Source organism: Mytilus galloprovincialis, chromosome 2 (genome assembly GCF_965363235.1).
Source record: "Mytilus galloprovincialis chromosome 2, xbMytGall1.hap1.1, whole genome shotgun sequence".
NCBI classification, from domain to species: domain Eukaryota; kingdom Metazoa; phylum Mollusca; class Bivalvia; order Mytilida; family Mytilidae; genus Mytilus; species Mytilus galloprovincialis.
In genome coordinates this window covers 36,209,218-36,231,078 of record NC_134839.1, presented here as the reverse complement: position 1 = coordinate 36,231,078, position 21,861 = coordinate 36,209,218, and the positions used below count along the sequence as shown (strand labels likewise).

The 21,861-nt window shown below is 31.9% G+C and overlaps 1 protein-coding gene and 1 long non-coding RNA gene across 5 annotated transcripts in view; one reads left to right on the top strand and one right to left on the bottom strand.

Annotated features, from left to right (window-relative positions):
• Window positions 1-10,326: 10,326 nt before the first annotated feature.
• On the top strand, window positions 10,327-13,746 carry LOC143063492 (uncharacterized). The gene is made up of 3 exons (XR_012975013.1): window positions 10,327-10,848; window positions 11,934-12,217; window positions 12,971-13,746. It is a non-coding gene; the product is annotated as an uncharacterized LOC143063492 (long non-coding RNA).
• Window positions 13,747-21,432: 7,686 nt separating this feature from the next.
• Window positions 21,433-21,861, bottom strand: part of LOC143063490 (myc box-dependent-interacting protein 1-like) — a 43,214-nt gene continuing 42,785 nt past the window's right edge. For all 4 annotated transcript variants that reach the window (XM_076235685.1, XM_076235687.1, XM_076235686.1 and 1 more), the window contains one exon: window positions 21,433-21,546. In XM_076235685.1, the coding sequence (XP_076091800.1) occupies window positions 21,466-21,546 (81 nt within the window). In that variant the 3' untranslated portion in view covers window positions 21,433-21,465. The remainder of the gene's footprint in view (window positions 21,547-21,861) is intronic.

Sequence of the window (21,861 nt, the reverse complement as noted above, 5' to 3'; positions counted from 1 at the left end):
ATCGCAATAAGTGACCCCCCCCCCCCCCCCCCCTTTTGTTTTACCAAAAAAAATTCAATCACTCTAAACCAAAATTTTAAACATCATCAAAAAGTAAACAGAAGTTTGAAAGATTTATATAACTAAGAAGTGTGTAAAGTTTGATGCAGTTATAATACTTCGTTTTTGAGATATGGCGCGACATGTTAAAAAAACCCACATTCCTGTTTCACTTACATTTCCTGTAACTCAAAAAGATTTAATTTGATTTTCACTAAAAGGTTTACAGATCGTTTGACCATTATAAGAAATAACTATGTTAAATTTTAAGAAAATAAGATAAGCTGTCCTCAAGTTACGGTGCGACATGTTTATGCTGGACAGACGGATAGACGGATAGATAGACGGACGGACGGACCGAATGACTAATAGATGGAGGAACGGACGGATGGAAGGACGGACTGACGGACAGGTGGGCGGACAGACTGACAGACGGATGTATACAATAATACGTCCTGTCAAAATTGTGACGGGCGTGTAAAAACGCAAATATATGAAAAATAAACTCGTAATTAAAGGTCAATAAGTTTTATTAGGATATCGGCCAAGTCGACTTATTTGTATATTTTGTCTTCCTTATCATTTTTGCTATATAACTTTTATATATATTTGAAAAAATTTTATAGAAATCGATAAAATGAACTTGAAATTCGTAACTTATCTCATAAAGTGTATACCGAATTAAAATATTGTAAGAAATAAGAAAACAGTGACATCCGCGAAATCGGATTATGTGAGTTGGATTATGTTTATTATAAACAAGAAATAAATCGTTAGATCTGTGTACCATACTTGTATATGTTCCAGTCAAACCTTTTAACTTTTGACATATGCAGCTTTATACAAATAGTTCAAAACGCTGTAAAGAATCACTATGTCTCGGTTGTTTAAAAATATCAAGGAGAATGTTTATAATAAACATAATCCAACTCACATTATCCGATTTCCCGGGTGTCCCTGTTTTCTCATTTCTTACAATATTTTAATTCGGTATACACTAAGTGGCGAATCTAGAAGACGTATAGGTTGCACGCCCCCGACCCCACCTTTGGTTGCCAAAACTATATTGATTCGTGTATTTAACGATTTTGTAAAGCAAAAAATAATCAAAATATTGTTCGACTCGCCACGCTCAGCGGTATGTAAAAACTGTTCGAATTACGTCCACTTTAAAATAAACTGAATCCGTATGTCCGTATATATTGTCAAAATATATTGACCAACGTCAGTGTATGATCATCACAACACAATGGCGACAGTACAGACCCGGCTTCATTTTTAGTAATGTTAACAAAATAATTATTATTGAATTTTGTCGATGACCTGAGACTATTATACTAATTTGTACATAGCAGTATAGTTACAATTAGTGCTAAATAAATTTTATTTCAATGCATGGTAGTTGTCATCCTACATTCCATTGGAGGATCCCGGGGAGGGGGGGTTCCGGGGTTGGAACCCCCCTTTTTTTGGCCGATCAATGCATTTGATTGGGGCATATAGTTGGACCCCTCCCTTGTCCTGGATTGGGAACACCCCTGTTTAAAATGGCTGAATCCGCCCCTGCATTCATTTTCTATGTCGATTATGCATGCATATACATTTCTCTTATTATCAACGTTTATCCTTAAGAAGATTTATTTTTAACGATGATAGAAAAGATTACATACATAGAATGATTAGATTACTTATAACGGTGCCCATCCTTTTGTGCAAAAAAATCACATATCAATTTTGTGTTTCGATTTTTTAAGACCGTAAACTTTAATTTCAAGTTTTAAAATGTTCAACATATTTTCCCATAACTCATATAGAAAACGCATATTTAGAGACCTCAAACTGCTGTTTAAAAATTTCGGAATGCAAAGTAAAATTAAAATATTTGTGTTCTATAAGAGTAGGAATTCAAGTGTTTGCTTATTATTTATTTGAATCTGAGACTCATATAAATAATAAGCCGTTGTCCGGTGAAAGAACTTGTTTTCCAACGACCCACAAAACTCCTTTTCAACGCTGAAGTTAAATAATCAATTATAATAATGTAATGCGATTATGATTTTTTTTTATTTGACCAAACCGGGTTATGCATTGTGAAATCTATGACGAAACCGGGTGGTAAACATTTCACGAAACCGGCCAGTTCCATTTTGACATGACCCATTTCTTTCGTTCCATACACAGAGATACAAGTATTGAGATGCTCATAATGACTAGTTTTGCAATCTCCGTGTCAGTATCTATCTTCCCGTACATTTCTTTCCGTACAATGTGAACAATTTAACGAGAAATTAAACAATTTCGAGGCAAGGTTCACTCAATTCGTCATTTTGCCATGCATTTTGACTTATTTCTCCGTTAATATAGAACGGTTGTAGAAAATATTGCATCTCACAATAGAAAATAGTTGTATATGTATATATATTCTTCGATATCGTAAAAAAAATAAAAAAAATAAGGAGAAACCTACCTTTCTTTAGTCTATTGATGTTCCGTCATTGTGCCGGATGTTAGATACCATCGAGTCCGAGCAATTTTTGCCGGTGTGGTTTAGACACAGTGATCTAACATTTCTTTATCTTTCTTACTTACCTTATCTATCATAAACTGATATAAGTTTTTCGTCTGCTGTTTTGTCCCAGCCTTCAGTTGCAAAAAGTTAAGTATAAAATTTTACTTGTTCATTTAAGATAGAATCAATGTCACATTTATACTCACCGTTTTCTGTTTTTACACGTTGCCATAACTTTCTTCTTTTCTAAATTAAAAAAGTTTTGGTCGACTTCTCCCCGTCTTCGGCCCATTTATTTCGTGATCTAATTTTTGCGGAGACTGTTTTGTTAGTATAGTATTCCTTAATTTTATTTTCTATTTCTAAAATTTTGTCACATGATTTATTTGAATCGTTCAATTCAGTGAAGTTTCAATTTTTCAAGCTGTTTTTCTAAAGCTATGACATTATTTTGTTTTGATAAAAGGTTTAGTTTTTGACTAATTTCCATGGTCAAAAATTTAATTTTTGATTTTGTTACATCCCACCACTCTTATGAATGCTATTAAATCGGTTCTTACTTTTAACCCAATTTTCCCAAAACGTTTTAAATGCATTTGAAAATTCAACTGTCTTAATTGTATTTAGATTCATGATCCACATTTCCGGTCCTCTTTCAATATCATATAATTTTATTTTTGAAGTAACTATGTCATGATCACTAAATGGAATGTGATTATACGTGTGTTTAAAATTTTGCAGCTAAGAGAGTTCGTACAAAAAGTATAATCTATTCGTGATTTTGAATTGCCTCTTTGAAAACTATACCGTCTATTTGTTGGAAATTTAGATCGCCATATATCATCTAAATCAAAATTCAATAGGAGACTTTTCAACTCGTTTAAGCCTGTATCATCATTTTGATGTGAAGGGGACTTATCTAGTTTTCTATCTAACGCACAATTAAAATCTCCTAAGTAGATATTATAATGATCTATGCCATCATCTGAATACAAGTCTTTTTTAGAGCTTTTCAGGTTTTAAAAAAAAAGTTTCATTTCCGAACCCTTTTTTGGGGTGTACAAATTAGATATATGGTAAACCGTTGTGTTAGTTTTAAATTCACCAATTTGCATTCTACTGTTATCATCAATCATTGAGACATTAAAACTAAGCGTAAAATCTTTTTTTGATAAAATCCCCACACCTCTCAATTCGTTTGTACCACAATTCCAGAAACTTTCACCACCCCCATATTCTTTCCATTCTTTGTTCCAAAGCCAAGTTTGGTCCTGTGTACAATGTGTTTCTTGTAAACAAACAAGATCTATGTTTTGTGAAACAATACAATTAAAAACTAATGCACGGTTTTTAATATTTCTTAATCCATTTACGTTTATTGATGCTATTTTTATACTCATTTTATTAATTTGAAAAAGGTGTTTTTGTTTACTTCTGATGTAACGTTTAATGACACATGATGATCTTTTAAATTAATTTTGTTCCCAAACAATAGACTTTTTACTTCATGAAAAGTAATTACCTTTACGTAAACTTTATTATCACTGTACTATTATGCATATTTTAGGGGCCAGCTGAAGGACACCTACGGGTGCGGGAATTCTCGCTACATTGAAGACCCATTGGTTGCCTTCGGCTGTTGTTTGCTCTATGGTCGGGTGGTTGTCGCTTTGACATATTCACCATTTCCTTTCTCAATTTTATTTAACACATATAATATACACACTAAATATAACATATAATGTGTTTACATTACCGTATTTGGTTAAACATAACAGTCTAATATAAATATTGAGTGATTTGTCTTTATACTGCTCATCTTTCTTGAAACAGTTATTTTTATACATATGATATATGAAATAAAAACTACAGTCTACAATCACTAGAAACAATATACAGATATGATGTATGAAAGTAGTGGACATATTTACAAAATTTAAAAAATGCATGTATTTTTTTTCTATTTTTTGTTTTTTTTCCAATTAACATTATAAAGTTTGATTTTGACATATTTTGAGTTAAGCTATTTTAGGTTCAGTATTGGACCGCTTGCTCATTCTATCCGCAGAGGTAAGTGTTGTTGTTCCATCGCTTCTCTCACGTTTAGCTAGTTTAGCTTGGTGTGTGTAGCTGTTGTACGCAAGGTTTTGGAGAGTATACGAAATCACTGAGTTTTCTATTTATGTTTTGTGCACCTTCAGTTTTTATGTGCACCCCGCTGTTATCAGCTTTGTCAAACATAGATCTAATGATTGTGCATTTTTATAAAACAGTTTATCCAAATCAATATAACCTACCTTGTCTTCGCGAGCTCACAATTTTCGTATAAACTTGTTTACATTTGTAGCCGATTGGTTTAGTCTGTTTATTTGCGCACTGTTACCTTTGCGTGGTAAGATGCTGCAAAGACCAACATGAGACTCTGGATAGGCGGATTTCACTTGCGCCACTGCTTTTGTCACAAGTAAATTTATTTTGTCACTGTCATCCTTATGTTTACCTATGTCATTGGTCCCGAGACAAATAGCTACTCGATCTACTTTGTGACTGTCTGTTTTCTGAACAGCAAGATCTAGACTTTGTGTAAAACATTCAACATTTGCACCTGATTTTGAAGCATTTATTAAATTGTCATCCGTTTCAACGAGTCTAGTGCAATTGGATGCGCCAATAAGGACATTTACAGTAGCAATAGTGTCATTTTCCCCACTTTCGGAAAAAGTATCATTATCACAAACTGAATGTGAATCTGAGTGTGCGTCACTTTTAGGTTCTTGTCTACCCTCAATTATTTCCGGACCGTGTTTATCATATTCATGATTTTCTTGGTCTTGCTTGAAACTCTCACAGTCTCGTCTCGGATGCCCTTTTATGTTGCAGTAAGAGCAATAATGTTCATTCGGGCAAGCATTAGCTAAATGACCAATATCAGCACAGTTATAGCACCTTCGCTCATTCATAATTTTTGGACGATCTTTACATTGATATGAGGAATGACCGATCAATTTACAATGATATCATGGTGTGCGGTTAACTTATTGTCAGCAAATAAGCGCACTTCAAAGCGACCTAGACTAGTTCTGAGAGGAAGAACAAGCTCACAGTTCAAAATATCGACATACCGTGCCCCATTTTCTATATCTGTCCCTTTTATATAATCTCTTTTGACAGAGCCGGGAACAAATTGACCAAATCTAAGTATTGTGCAACTATATAGCGATCGTCAAGTTCGCATGGAGCGTCTTTTATGGTAACGTGTGTTATTGATTTTTCTACATCAAAAAGTTAACTGACCGGTTTCTAATTACTGTTATACCATTTACTACCAACTTATCTTTTGACTCTATATCTTTCAGAGACACAATACATTCTTCTTCTGTAATTTGTATAGATCTTTATACTTTACATGTTTATTAACCACCACCAGAGGGCGTGTCATGATGTATGTACAACTTCCTAGGTCAAAGGTCAAGGTAAAAAAACTTTGGTTTCAGTTGACAACCCTGTGTCCTGTGGTGAAGATCGTGTCCGCTTTATATCTTGAGAACCGTTATGATTTCAAAGTTTATACTTGACATGTATATGAACCAACACCAGAGGGTGTGTCATAATTTATGAACGACTTCCTAGCGCAAAGTTCAAGGTCAAAAACTTTGGTTTCAGTTGACAACCCCATGTCCTATGGTAAAGATTGTGTCCGCTCTATATCTTGAAAACCGTTATCATTTTAAAGTTCATACCTGAAATGTATATAAACCAATATCAGAGGGTATGTCATAATTTATGTACAACTTCATAGGTCAAAGGTCAAGGTCAAAAACTTTGGTTTCAGTTGACAACCCCATGTCCTATGGTAAAGATCGTGTCCGCTCTATATCTTGAGAACCGTTATCATTTCAAAGTTTATACTTGACATGTATATAAACCAACACCAAAGGGTGTGTCATAATTTATGTGCAACTTCCTAGGTCAAAGGTCAAGGTCAAAAACTTTGGTTTCAGTTGACAACCCCATGTCCTATGGTAAAGATGGTGTCCGTTCTATATCTTGAGAACCGTTATCATTCCAAAGTTTATACTTGACATGTTTATAAACCAACACCAAAGGGTGTGTCATGATTTATGTACAACTTCCTAGGTCAAAGGTCAAGGTCAAAAACTTTGGTTTCAGTTGACAAACCAATGTCCTATGGTAAAGATACAATTTTTTAATGCACATTATTCACAGCGGGGCCAACAGAGATGGCTCCCATCTCAATGTTTGTTTACTTATTTCCGTTAAAATTTCATCGTGTTTTATCCCTTTGAAACCTTTGGTGTAAAAATGTATGGATAATTGTCTGCTTACCCTCGACATTTTTTAGTGAGTTGAATTCAGGATGTCACAACAGGACACATAAACAAAGTCAAATTATACATATAATGTGCAAAAAGTCATTATCTTTGTTTTCTAAATCCTTTTGAAGAACAAATATATGAAAATCTTGAAAAAATTAACACCAGAAATAACCAATATAAGGAGTTTAAATTAATTTTCCGTTGCTCAAAAACTCACACGTCCATTTACAAAGGGACATCACTCTATCTCTAGATATTGAGGTAATTTAAGTTTTTAAAGCTTTCAAATATTTTACAATAAATTTCAATGATATGTAAAACTTTTGAAATGTTAAGAAATGATTGCAATGATACGATTTCATTTTTTATTACCAATTTCTCATTTTTCAACAGTAGCATACCCTCTGCAAATACAATTACATTCTTTATTTGTTTTTCACAGTTTGATTAAGAAGAAATCCCGACATAGTTAGATTTTACAACTAATTACACAATTCTATATCAATATTCTTCTTATTGTTTTAAAATACATCAAATAACCACATAACAAACTTATCTTAGTATTGACGACTTCAAGTCTAAACCTCCTGATTGCACTTGTGCTAGTTCCCAATTCACATATAATCCGGCTGGCCACGTTATTACCGGTGACCTCAACATTGTTGATAACACTTCCCTACGAAATGTGTTATCGAAAGGTCCAAAATATCGTGAGCCAAAATCCATCAATTGGAACTACAACTTTAAAAATTTGATGGGTTCAGTCGAGGATTATGCCAGTCAATGGGCTAAGCGTCAGAAGGAAGACGTAGACTCTCTTTTCGAATGGATTAAGGCAGGAGGTCGTTAATACAAATCAGAATTAAGAAACTGAATGGATCTATCAATGCCCATGCTACGTCAATCTTTAAAGACCCTAATGTTGCAAAGCACTTATCCTACCTTCATGACAAATGTGTTGTTGTCTTCGCAGATAAAGCCCCAAACGACATCGTTGTTGTGTGTAAAACTCATTACATTAACTGCTTGATAAACGAATTAGGTATTGACAATTCACTTGGAAACCTAATATATACCCTCACGACACATACCAAAGAGGAAATCCTGGATAAACATAGGTCTGTTCTATGTTCCTTTGGAATTTCAACCAAAGATGATGAACTGGATCTTCCATTACTGTATTGGATACCAAAACTGCCGATAAGTGTCCTTACAAACAACGGTAAATTGCTGGGTCTTCCAAGTGCTCCACGAAACTTCTTTCTTAATTATAAACATGTATTTTATCAAAAATCAAAGACGGGCTTCAAAGTTATTGTGAAACTGCCTATTCTAGAGGTGGCGCGAATCAGATGTGGATACTTAAAAATTCCAAAGACCTTTTAGAGTATATACAATCTAACTCTCTTTCATCTTGTAATAGTATTAAAACATTTGACTTTTCTACACTTTATACAAGTATTCCACATTCTAAACTAAAAGACAAATTAAAAGAGTTGGTATTGCTTTGTTTCATTAAAAAGAATGGCCAACGAAGATACAAGTATCTTGTCTTAGGAAGGGAAAAATCCTTCTTTGTAAAGGATCTCTCTGATTCAAACAAAAAATTCTCTGAAACTGACATTATCAAGATGCTTGATTTCTTGATTGACAACATATTTGTTACGTTTGGAGGACGTGTTTTTCAACAGACTATCGGCATTCCAATGGGAACGAATTGTGCACCTCTTCTCGCCGACTTGTTTCTTTATTATTATGAGGCTGAATTCATACAGGAACTTCTTAGGAAGAAAGATAAGAAGTTAGCAATATCCTTTAACTCTACTTTCCGCTATATAGATGATGTTCTTTCACTAAATAATTCAAAATTTAGTGACTATGTCGAATGCATCTATCAAATTGAACTAGAGATAAAGGATACAACAGATACAGTTAAGTCGGCCTCATATCTTGACTTACATCTAGAAATTGACAATGAGGGTCGATTGAACACAAAACTTTACGACAAAAGAGATGATTTCAGCTTTCCATTTGTGAACTTTCCATTTCTAAGTAGCAACATTCCAGCAGCACCTGCATACGGTGTATATATCTCCCAATTGATACGATATTCCCGTGCTTGCATTTCCTATCATGATTTTCTTGATAAAGGGTTGTTGCTCACAAGGAACCTATTAAATCAAGAGTTCCAAATGGTGAAGTTGAAATAATCTCTTCGTAAATTTTACGGACGCCATCACGAGTTGGTTGACCGTTATGGAATAACCGTTTCACAAATGATATCGGATATGTTCCTTACATCGTAATAACAATCCCCTTCCCTTTCATAAATGTTACCTACCGAATTAGACTATTTATCGTATGTGTTATCTCATAAGCAACACGACGGGTGTCACATGTGGAGCAGGATCTGCTTACCCTTCCGGAGCACCTGAGATAACCCCTAGTTTTTGGTGGTGTTCGTGTTGTTTATTCTTTAGTTTTCTATGTTGTGTCATGTGTACTATTGTTTGTCTGCTTGTCCTTTTCATTTTTAGCCATGGCGTTGTCAGTTTGTTTTCGATTTATGTGTTTGACTGTCCCTCTGGTATCTTTCGTCCCTCTTTTATCCAATAGATTCATCTTTTTTTAAATTCACCTGTGACGTCACTTATAGTGGCGTTGATACATTCGTGTGACACACAGTTGGAAATTACATTTTGCTGTTTTTGTGTATTAACGTGAATTCATTTTAGGTGTTCGTTGTTATTCTATGATTAACAGGTCGAAAGTTATGAATATATTATTTATTTCTCTGTCCTGAGTGTACTTGCATTTATTTGTAGTGTTGTCACTTTAGTGACATTTTTAACATTGCTATTAACAGCGCGAGGTTTAACTAGAGAGTTGTCTCATTGGCACTCACACCACATCTTCCTATATCTATAAAACCAGGTTCATCTCACTTTTATTCTTGAAATTACCTGTACCAAATCAGGAATATGGTAGTTGTTATCAAACAGTTCTTTTCTATGTTAGTTGCATTTGCGTTTGTTGCACTACAGTTTCTGTTGTTTCGTTGTTTTTTCCTTTTTTCCTTTTTAATGTTCCGTTGTTTTCTCTCAATCGATTTAAGACTTTTTAACATGATATACCACTGTTGTCCTTTTTTATTTGGTTTTATTACAACCTTGATAAAATTAATTAAATCGTCTGTTCCATGCTTCAGCTGTATTCTCCTTGTATGACACCAGGACGTCATGACTTCAAACTATGTGCCTATTGTTCTTTATTCCAATTGTATGTTTAAAGGGGGGGATTAAAAAAAACAATAATAGTATTAGAATGCAAATAACCATTTCAACACCTATACGAAGAAAAAAATTCGCAAAATCCTCAATCCATGTCAGCATAATGAATGTTATAATAATCAATAAATTTCCTCTGTTAAATGGGTAGCAATATAATATATTGTATTCATTACTCAATTTTGTAACTCATAGTTTTATGTGAAAGAGATGCGAAAGATAACAAAAGGACTTAAAATTCCTATGTCGAAAAAAATCTGTTAACTCCATGACAATAGCAACCCGTGAAAAAAATTAAAATTCAAACAACAGTATACAAAACCCAACATAGAAAACTAAATACAGAGCGGTATTCAGTATATTTGTTTTAAATAATTGTCAATAAACTACTATATTATGTAACGGTTAACTGTGATTTTGGCAGGAGATACTTTTATACTCGGTAATGACCCAAAACCATATATGATAGTTAGATGGTATTATATCATATTTTCAGTTTGATTTTATTGAATTCGCTTGTCGTCGACTTAACAGTTTTCTGATTGTGTCTAGTCCAAAGAAGATTAAACATGTCGTTCATCCGGATGGATCAACAACAAACACCGGCAAAGAAAATGGTATGACTGTCAAATTTGAAAAGGGTTGCGTTAATCAAGAACATACATTGGAATATACGGTATGTATAAATATGTATCAAAAAATAAGTTTTACGACAAAATGATCGTACTGAGTAGCGCTAATTAATTGCTCACTTATAAATGTAATCTTTCTGCTTTTGTAGATTTATTATTAATATGACTTATTGAACTATTCTACAAGGCTCCTGCAAATTATTCAAAATGTAAATATAATTGAGATTTGTTTTACTGTTTAATTTGGTCTCTTTGATAACGCTGCGTTCTGAAGGACGCATGATGTTTCCACACGCAAAACATATCAACTACTGATATTGCCAACGTTCTAATGTATTAACCCATCGCTTAGAATGTGATGTGATGCATATTTTCACTCTCATTTCTTAAAAGAATTAGCTTACTTTATTCTACTAGTAATCAATGGTTATTAGTGTTAAAGTACTTGGTATTTGTTTCGGCCTTCCAACTAGAATGAAATTCAAAACAGTGTGGCTGTGGCCATTGATTGACACATTACTAGTAAATTCATCCATTGACTGGGACAATTTACGTGAACATTTGTCTGTAACGATCACTGTTCACGACGTACCTACGATAGACATTAAAACTGGGGGGTTACCAAAGGTTTCTTAACGCTTTTAATTATAAAATAATTCGAAAAAATAATCAGGAATAACCTTTATGTTTTGATTTATATAATTGATATACATCAAAACATCGTGTTATTTCTGATTAATTTTTCGAATTACTTTATTAAGGTGTTGAGAACCTTTTGTGACCCCATAGTTTAAGTGTCTTTAAAAAGTACATAGTGAGCAGTGGTCGTTACATACAAACGTTCACCTAAATTGTCCCAGTCAATGGATGAATTTAATGTGTCAAGTTATCAAAGGTACCAGTTTTGAATTTCATTCAATATTACTGTTTTCGCTCTTTTTGTTTGAATTGTTTGTAAAGATACAAGGGAAAACATTTACAAAATCCTTAATCAGTAGGATACGACTGAATATAGAATGAAATTCAAAACAGTGATTAAGGATTTTGTAAATGTTTTCCCTTGTATCTTTACAAACAATTCAGCCACACTGTTTTGAATTTCATTCTAAAGTATCTACATGTCTTTCAGGTACAAAGACCAAGTGGAAAATACGTATACAATGATTCGAATTCAACAACACAAGTAAAAGCTGTAAGCCATAAAATAACCTTAGATTATAAGAAGGTGAAATTAAAAAGGTCAATAAATATATCTACAAGACTTGACAATGACACAAATGAAACTGGAGACTCAGATTCAACCGACGATTCCAATGTTCAAATGATACTATTCAAGCAGGGCAAACTCACCATTCAGAACCCAACACGTCTCACTACTGGAGAGTATACTGGACAAATAATAGATTCGGAAGAGTAAGTACTATCTAGAAATCCTCATTATTTAAGAAAATCAGCCGACGATTCCAATGTTCAAATGAAACTATTCAAGCAGGGCAAACTCACCATTCAGAACCCAACACGTCTCACTACTGGAGAGTATACTGCACAAATAATAGATTCGGAAGAATAAGTACTATCTAGAAATCCTCATTATTTAAGAAAAGTATTTGATTTTCCCCGTAGTCTTTTACATATGAGTTTTTTCTTCTCTAAAATGAACAATGCGCTAAAATGTCCTCCACCTGACGGCTGGACCCTATTTTTGACATTTTAACCTATTATGTCTACTTGTTTTGTTCACAGATCTTTGTCAATATAATAGAATTTTATGCGAAGGAGGACATTTTAGTGCATTGACAGTGTGCCATAATCTTAATCTCTGTAAAAACAAACAAACATAAGCCAATAAAGAAAAATAAAATGCATATAGACGAAGCCCATTAGCAATATTATAGAGAAGAATACAAAAATGTACCATAGTACAATAGTACAATTACCTGATGTATAAGAACCAGACCACGTCAAATGGATATCACCAAAAAAACCTATTAAACAGTTAAAGTAATAATTACCTAAAATTGGGCGTATATATTTTGTTAACCAAAATATCAGATCATCTACCTATTGTTGAATACTTAGTCGCACTTTTAACATACTTGTACAATATTTTTTCTTTTTGTCATTTTTGTATAAATTTTTTTTAAGACTTAATTTTTTTTTCATTAGAAGCGTACTGTTTGCAAGAATCAAACGACATAAAAATCTTACAGCTGAATTATCAGAGGAGCTGGAACTATTTTATGGTAACAGAATGCTTTGCAACATTTTGCTGTTCTTCGAAAAGAAACATGGGAAAACCATCCACCTGATCACAGCATGTTGTTTGAAACAACATGCGGAGTTTATATGTGAAGAGCATCAAAAAGATGGGAAAGTTAGGGTTTTTGCTTCAAAAGATTTGTTCTTTCCTCCTCATCAGAGAATTCGAATTCGCCCAGATGGATGTTTAAGACCGATAACGACAATAGAAGGTCCTCAACACTCTTTTTTGTATTTCATGTATATGGCAAAAGACAATTTTACATCCTTCTCAGTGGAGTTCTGGGGTTCATTAGGAAATGCGATGAATGCTGTCGTAGAATTTTCTGCTGATAATCAGAAACGAGGTGCACTCGAGAAGGCAGATTTCAACATAAATAATATCTTGGTTCCAAGATATTTTCATAGAGCTAACACTATGATATGAAATAATTATTGATTCGTAATGTTGATTATTTCATCAGTATGATATTTTGATACACTTAATTGTAACAGTGGAAAATATGCTTTGTTTTACCCTTAGCGGTAACTTTGATGCTCATTTTGTAGCGTTTATGCGGTTCAAATTTCAAAACTTAGTGATATATAATATATTCAAGGGGTGACAAGAAAGTCTTTGTTATAACTTCATTTATAAGTTGTAAGCATCAGATTTCAAGGAACTAACTTGTTTCCATGTGTATTAAAGGATTTTAAATATTTTCTTAGTCTTGACAACAGTTTCCCTCGCTCCAATAATCATCAAAGAGTTCAAAAAGATGACAAATAACGCAGGTCTTCTATGAAAATGCCATTTTAATATGTATTGTCATCGAGGACAATAACTATTGTAATATATAATTCTCAAATCTGTGAATTTGTTTTACCTATGGTAAGTTTTTGTGTTATGCTACTAGCTTACCAAACAATACACTAGGTGTGATATATTTGGTTCTAAAAAAAAACAGTTAATCTCACGTTTTCCTATTAAAAAAAGCCTGCATCAATTTGAGGAAATTAATACACTTAATTTCTATCAAAATAATCAATCAGTGTTGCTGCGAATGTAAAAAAATAAATTCAGATTTGTTGTGGTCATAAACACCTAACGACATCAAGCGGATAACACACGGTCTTAAATAACAGACGAATGTGTATGAAATATGCAAAGCTAAAATGGGCACTAAAGACCAGAACAGATTTTAAGATTTCAAGATTAAATATACGTCACTGTTTGTGGTGTCCAGTGTTGCCGTTAAAGGAATATGTCCTTTGGTATTATCCATGCTTACATGTTGAAATGTACTATTATATTATGCATTTATGCATTTCTCTGCGCCGAGTGTTCTTGTTTAAAATATATTCCTGTCGCGTAGTTTTGTGATTTTAGAGATAATTTTGTAATATTGCAATATAAGTGGGAGGTTTTGCTTGCCATAAAACCGGTTTCAAGTCACCAATTTTTCTTAAAATGTCTTGTACTATTAAAGTCAGAAATATGGGAGTTGTCAATAAATAAACTAATTTCGTTACATCTTCTGACATCAGACTCGGACTTCTCTTGAACTGAACTTTTATGTGCGTATTTTTATGCGTTTACTTTTCTGCATTGGTTAGAGGTATAGGGGGAGGGTTGAGATCTCATAAACATGTTTAACCCCGCCGCATTTTTGCGCCTGTCCCAAGTCAGGAGCCTCTGGCCTTTGTTAGTCTTGTATTATTTTTAATTTTAGTTTCTTGTGTACAATTTGGAGTTTAGTATGGCGTTCATTATTACTGAACTAGTATATATATATTTGATTAGGGGCCAGCTGAAGACCTGTTGGTGACCTTCTGTTGTTGTCTTCTCTATGGTCGGGTTGTTGTCTCTTTGACACATTCCCCATTTCCATTCTCAATTTTAAATCCGTTTCTATGATATATTTTGACGTTGGTTTTGTTGCACTTCATTGTTTTGTTGTTCCATTGTTTTTGTTTAATAGTTCGTGTTTCCCTCGGTTTTAGTTTTTAACACGGATATGTTTTCTTTCAATTTTGAACAGTGGCATACTACTGTTGTCTTTATTGACAAAAAAATAAATTGAAAACAGGCAGCCCTAATTTTTAGTTCTCAAGAAAAAATGCGCTAATCATTTCAAACATGGCCCTTATATTTTATAATACTAGAAAAGTTTAAATCAGTAAACATGAAATTCTGAACAAAACATCTGAAAGTGTGGCGCACAGTATTGTGTTCAGACATGGAGACTGTTAACAAACTTTATGGCCATAATCTTTAGAAAATTGTTATATAATTCGGTAAACATGTCATTATGTAAATGAAACTATGTTGCCACCGTTTGCATATTACCTTATAAAGGGACATAACTAAAGAACAGCAAATAGACACCATCAAAATTCAAACTAGATCTGTGTTTTGTGGTGAAGAGCATTGTGTTTATGTTACATAAATTTTGTTGAAGCAAACTGAAACATATTTCTGGAAGTACATACAGACGAACAAGGGTGGGGCATAAAAACAGCCAGATATAGCTTAAACAACTGAAAGGGACCATAATCTGCGACTGTCCCTGGATGATGTAAGTTCTTTACTATTGATAGACTTAAAATGCAAAAATAATCTGATTGATAAACCAAATAAACTTATCATAGATAGATTGTTGGTCTTTCAATGCCCCTTTCATCACACTGTGCTTTGTCATGGAAGAAAGTTTCTTTCTGGTTTCAGACGATTCACAAACCTTTAGCATGAAAACTGCTAATCATAGTGAATTAAGAATCAGAGTTGAATGTGTCTTGCTCAAGTGGTTGTATAACAGGCTATAATAACTATAGATGAACGTCTAAGATCACTCGGGAGTCTTTTGTAGACAAAATGCGCATCTGGCCTCAATACAAGTTTTTATCCTGGGTTGTGTTCAATATCATAGAGGCTACGTAGATTTTGACTATTGAACTTTTATTTAGCCTAGCTGCTACATAGATATTGATAACAGCTACATAACAGCTAAGATATTGAACATGACCCTGGTATCTATGATGAGTTTATGCAGTCATCAAAGCCCCAAATTATCATTTCCGGTTAATTTCTTACTTACAGAATATTTTCCAACAATAACAATGCCAAATTATCATTTCAAACAGCTTTTCTGACCCAGATTTTTACTTTCTAATTTTTGGTTTCAATACTGTTCAACTTCTCCCCAAATGTGGCCTTTCAGCAGTTCTGGTCCCCTTGTATATGAAACAGAACATGATACTGGCATATATTTAATATATCAAAGTATTAACCTGGTTTCATTGACATGATTTTAAACCATGGTTTAATGGCTTTGTTTTTTTCTTTCAAACAAGGCCATAAAAAAACACTAGACAATAATGTATAATTATGTTAACTTTATATCACAATGTATATAATTAATATGTACACATATTACATTATATACAATAATCAACAACTTTTAAAATTGCATCAATATAGGATACATTGCAGGTTTCAAGGTATATGATCTTTTCATTGTGCTTAGTACATCAAATAAGGTGCAATTTTCATACTGTGAAAGTCCTCAATAAGTTACAACTTTATTGCATGCCTTTAAGTTACAGCAAAAATTGTTGTTTTAACCAATTACTTTTAAGTAGTCAGACCTGTTCTGATTGTTAAAAAATAATTAAATATTAAGAAAGAGATATATAAATCTCAATATTAAATTACTGTCAGGTGGTTTGACTATTACCTTTTCAAACAGTTAAGGAAGCTGGCTTGTCATGTTTTGGATTTTTTGTCAGATTTTCGGAATCCTCTGGTTTTATCCATTTGAATGCCTTGAAAAATTTGCCCAGTGACCCCCATTTTTCTTTATGAAAATCTTTTACATGTATAATGATAAGCCATCTGTAAAAGTCTTATAAAATTTTAATTACTTTTTAACAGTTTTTGAGAACTTCAGCTTGTCAATGATAAAGCTATAAAAAGTCAAGAGAGAATATTTTCCCGCCAAAATTTCAAATACTTATATCTCGAAAACAAGCACGGTGACCTTTATATATTTTCTGCATTTTGGATTTCTTAATTAATTCCCTATCAATATAAACTAGTGCTTTGAAAAGTTAATAACTTTGAAACTGAGAAGCGAACTCCCTTAACTTACTGAAAAATCATATATTGTTTAGGGGACACAGTAAAACTGAACTTTGCCTACACTTTTAAAATAGTCTTTAAATCAATCATTATAAAAATAATAAGACACGATGACAAATAATCTACAGTAAAATCTGTGATAATAATCAATTCATTCCGTATTTAGCAAACATGAACTAAGCAATATGAAATATTCAATGAATTCTAACTATATTTTACTGAGAAAAGAATATTCCTGGTTTAAAAATGGTTATTGATGAAGAATATGGTTGGAAGCACAATGCAATAATTTATGAGCACCATGTTCTATTGCAGAAATTGTCTGATCAGATTTCTACCAACACAGAATATAGGTACAGTTTCCCCATCTAATAATCAAATTGCATATTTCTTTTTAAAAAAACAAAACAGATAAATATGGAAGTCTTTACATCCAATTATTATATTGCAATGCATTTGAAATAAATCATGATTTCAAACTTAAATTTTGTTCAAAATGTTTAAATAAATTTGTAAAAAAGTATTTGAAATTTATTCCAGTTGACTTTTATCTTTTTAAAAAATAAACATGCAACATATCCGTAGTATATATAACACATGAGTATTTTCAGTAAGACACTATGTACAATACAAATAAAATATTAATATATGGAATATTAGTGTGAACATATGAAAATATATCTGGAATGTGAATGATAAATATATATATATATAAACAATAAACTTTTGTCTCAAAAATATAATACAATGCAAGTAAATATTTTATTTTTCCTCTAATTTATAATCTTACAACAATATAGGTATAACCACATATATAAATTATTATCTTGATTAGACATACAATATTTTGTCAATAAGTACTTTTGTGAAACTTTTGATACTTTCAGATAATCAGTGCAATAGGTTGTTCTCAGCCCTTATTTGGACAAAATTAAGAAATGACATAAACATTTTGCCAATCAGTTTTTTATTTCAATTTTTTCAATCATTTAAGTATGTCTGATTCAACAAATGAAAAGAACTAAATGTTTTTTTAAACCCCAAAAGAAATCCTTCTTACTTTGTCTTTTCCTTAAATCGATACATCAAATTCATCTGACATGAAGATTTCAAAATTTCAGCCACTATTCTGTTTAATTGGGGTAGACTAGAAAATCTTTTAAATGGTGAGTTTCTGAATTTTTTGGCTGTAAATGCAGCTTTTAGTACAAAGGCTGTTCCATTACAAACAAACATAAAACGAAGGGATGGAACTTGGAAAATAGGTTATCTTGTATAGAGTTTTTAAAATTTCCCTTTCTTTTTCCCTGTCCCAAAAGAAATTGATATATAAATGTGACTTCTCAGTGTCCCCTGCGAGTTTTCATGTAACTATCCTGAAGAGCATTAAGGTTTTTGAAGAGTATATCCATAATCACAAATTACAAGAAATTGATTATATGTAAATGCACTATTTGGCATTTATAAAACAATAATTGTACATATTAACAAATGATAATAAGTATTTAACATTTTAAATGCGATCAATAAACAAACATTATGTTTTATAGAAAATATGGCTGAACATGTTATATGTTTTTGTAGGTGAATATCTTAAATAGCACTCTTATGTAGAACAAAATCTATTGCTTCAACAATCAATGGTGTTAGGTTTTTTTTAAAATGTGATAAATATAAAATATAGAAAAAAAATTTAATAGGCCATTATAAACAAATTCTTAGATCCTCATCCATTTTTTTATTAAACCTTTTTTTCATATAAGAAAACTCTGCCAAAAGGGGAGAATAGACATAAATCAAATTAAACCTTTTTTTCATATAAGAAAACTCTGCCAAAAGGGAAGAATAGACAGAAATCAAATTAAACCTTTTTTTCATATAAGAAAACTCTGCCAAAAGGGGAGAATAGACAGAAATCAAATTAAAACTTCTTTTTTTTCTCTAAAAAAGTTAGTGTGGATGGGAATCAAAGATTAATTTATTTTTCATATAGGCTGTAAATTCTCATGCATTAAAACTATCCATTATTCAATAAAAAATTACCTTTTCATGTGAACAAAGATTTTTTTCATAATCAAATAAACTGAAATGCAGAAATATAAAACAAAACCCTGTTATAAATGATATCCTTATCCAACTTCACAAGATGACTAAAATTACCAACATGTACAGAAAGATCTTACAATCATTCAAAGAAAAAAGTCTATCAAAAATATAATACCCTGCCAAATCATTAAAATACAATAACAGTTGTATTTATTACTTTTTTATTGAATTTAACCTTTAACCCTGTATATTCATTAACCGTGGATATATAAAAAAAAAATTGTCTAGAGTTGGCAAATTGCAGAATTTACAACTGTACAAACCCATGCATGGAAAAACCATCATGATCATGTATTCACATTATTCTAATAATCCTTCTTTCTCTAAAAACAGAAGTTTTCAAAACTTACAAAATATAAGAACTTCTTTCCAACAGGCATCTTAAAATCACATGTTGATACACAACTCTTGAACAAATTACTATTGTTCTAATATTTCATATATAGTGTACAAATAATGATAGAAATATTTTGTATCCTAAATACCTATGTAGAGTATTTAATAGTAATTTACAATAATATATTAAAATAGTACTTTTATTTTCTATATCTAAAATTGTATCCTACCATGTACTTTAATTTACATTTATAAATTTCAACAAATGACATTATTTTAAGAAAAATTTACTTCACCAGTAAATTTAGTATAGTTGTTTCTATTGGTTTATTGATATATATGTACCCTCAATATCTTTGTATCACAATCTATTACACATATATAATACAACTTCTATAAAATTAAAGACTGTGACCCTTTTTACATTACTGTATAATGTATATTCCAAGCTCAGTTGTGAATGCTCTTGAGGTTAAAACCACCATTTTTTTTACCACTAATGCTTTTGTATGGGTGACATATGGTTGGAACCCCTCTTGTAAAATGTCTAGACATGTAGCTTCCTACTTAAACATACAAATTTCATATAATATTCCTTCAATATTAAGTAAGGTACACAACATAATTTGGAAAGGTAACCAGTTTTTCCCAAAAATTTATAAGAAAAATAATAAACTTTATCATAAAAATCTCAATTTGCATTTCAATCTCATTTTTTGTATGTGAACTGTTATTCAAGTTCAAATTCTAACTGCAATATTTGCACAATATACTAAACAAGGGCAAAACTTAATGCCCCCTCAGCTACGGCAGGGGCATAAAAAATGTCTGAGCGTTAGTTTAGTATTCCTAATCATACATAAAACATTGGTTTTCTCCCATGAAACAAATATCTCATATTTCTTTCTTTCATTTGGTTGCATTATGATTCAACAATATTCAAACTGATGACATAAAAATGTAAAATCAAGGGATTAAATAGAAAATTTGTCAAATTGAACAGGAAATAAATTCCCAGATTTAAATGATGTTTGTAAATTTGTTTGCATATAAGCTTATGATTGAATATCACAATTTGTTTTACAGTGAAAAACTTATAAGATATAGCTGACAATTATTACACCTAACAATATAACTACAGTCAACACTGAATAAATGTAATGAATAATTACTGATGTAATAGCACCGTAACATTATTAAGTAGAACAGAAACTAAATGGAACTAATAGGTGGGTAAATTAACAATTGCAGGTAATAACATGATTTTTCTAACTCTGTATGCAATTAAAACCAATTCTAATCAGTTTGACAAATCAGCTATGGCATGAATTCTCTCAATCTGTATTTAAACCAGTTTTAACCAGTTTAATAAACCAGCAATATCTTGATTTTTTAAATCTGTTTTAAACCAGTTGTAACCAGTTTGACAAATTATTCTTGTGATCTTTCCTTGCACATACATCAGGATCTTTGTACAAAACATTTTCATTAAATAGTTAGAGAAACTAATTCTTCAACTTAAACCACGCTCATCACAATATATTCCCTCTCTCATTAGTTTAATTTAATTTAACTTCACATTTTTAAGCTTGCATATTTGTGAAGCAACTTTGAGTGGATAAATGTTTCAATCAACAAGGTGGTGAGGTAGTATCTATGTTAAACATGAAATGTAATATTCAATCAATACAAATTAAAATCTGTGTTGACAAATGTTACAAAAAATATACTTTACAGTGAAACCTGTAAGCTAAACCCCCTGTGTTTGGGCCTCAAATGATTGATTTATGAAATACAAATACAAATATAGTATGGCATCTTTTTAAATCTATCTGTTCTGTCAGACACGTTTTGTAAAGTTTTCAGGAAACACCCCTTTCTTTCCATCACTTTTCCTCATCCCAAGTAACCAACCATCATCCTATAATTAAAAACAGGGTAAAAATTAATTAGCTTATAATTTCAAATAAAATACAATAAGCATTCTGTGAGTATTGCCTACTGGTTAGAAATTCATTGTACTGAAACAAAATGATAACTTGATCTTTAACTTGTCATAGTGTAAACTATGTAAAAAACATCAGGTCAATATCTTCAAGCCTGATGAAAAAAATGTATTGACACTTGGTGACTGGAGTGAATTTTCTCAGGTTAAGGACCATAACTCTGCACCAAATCATCAGACCCGAATGAAATTTAAACTTGATCTGTAACTTGTCATGATAAAACTATATAC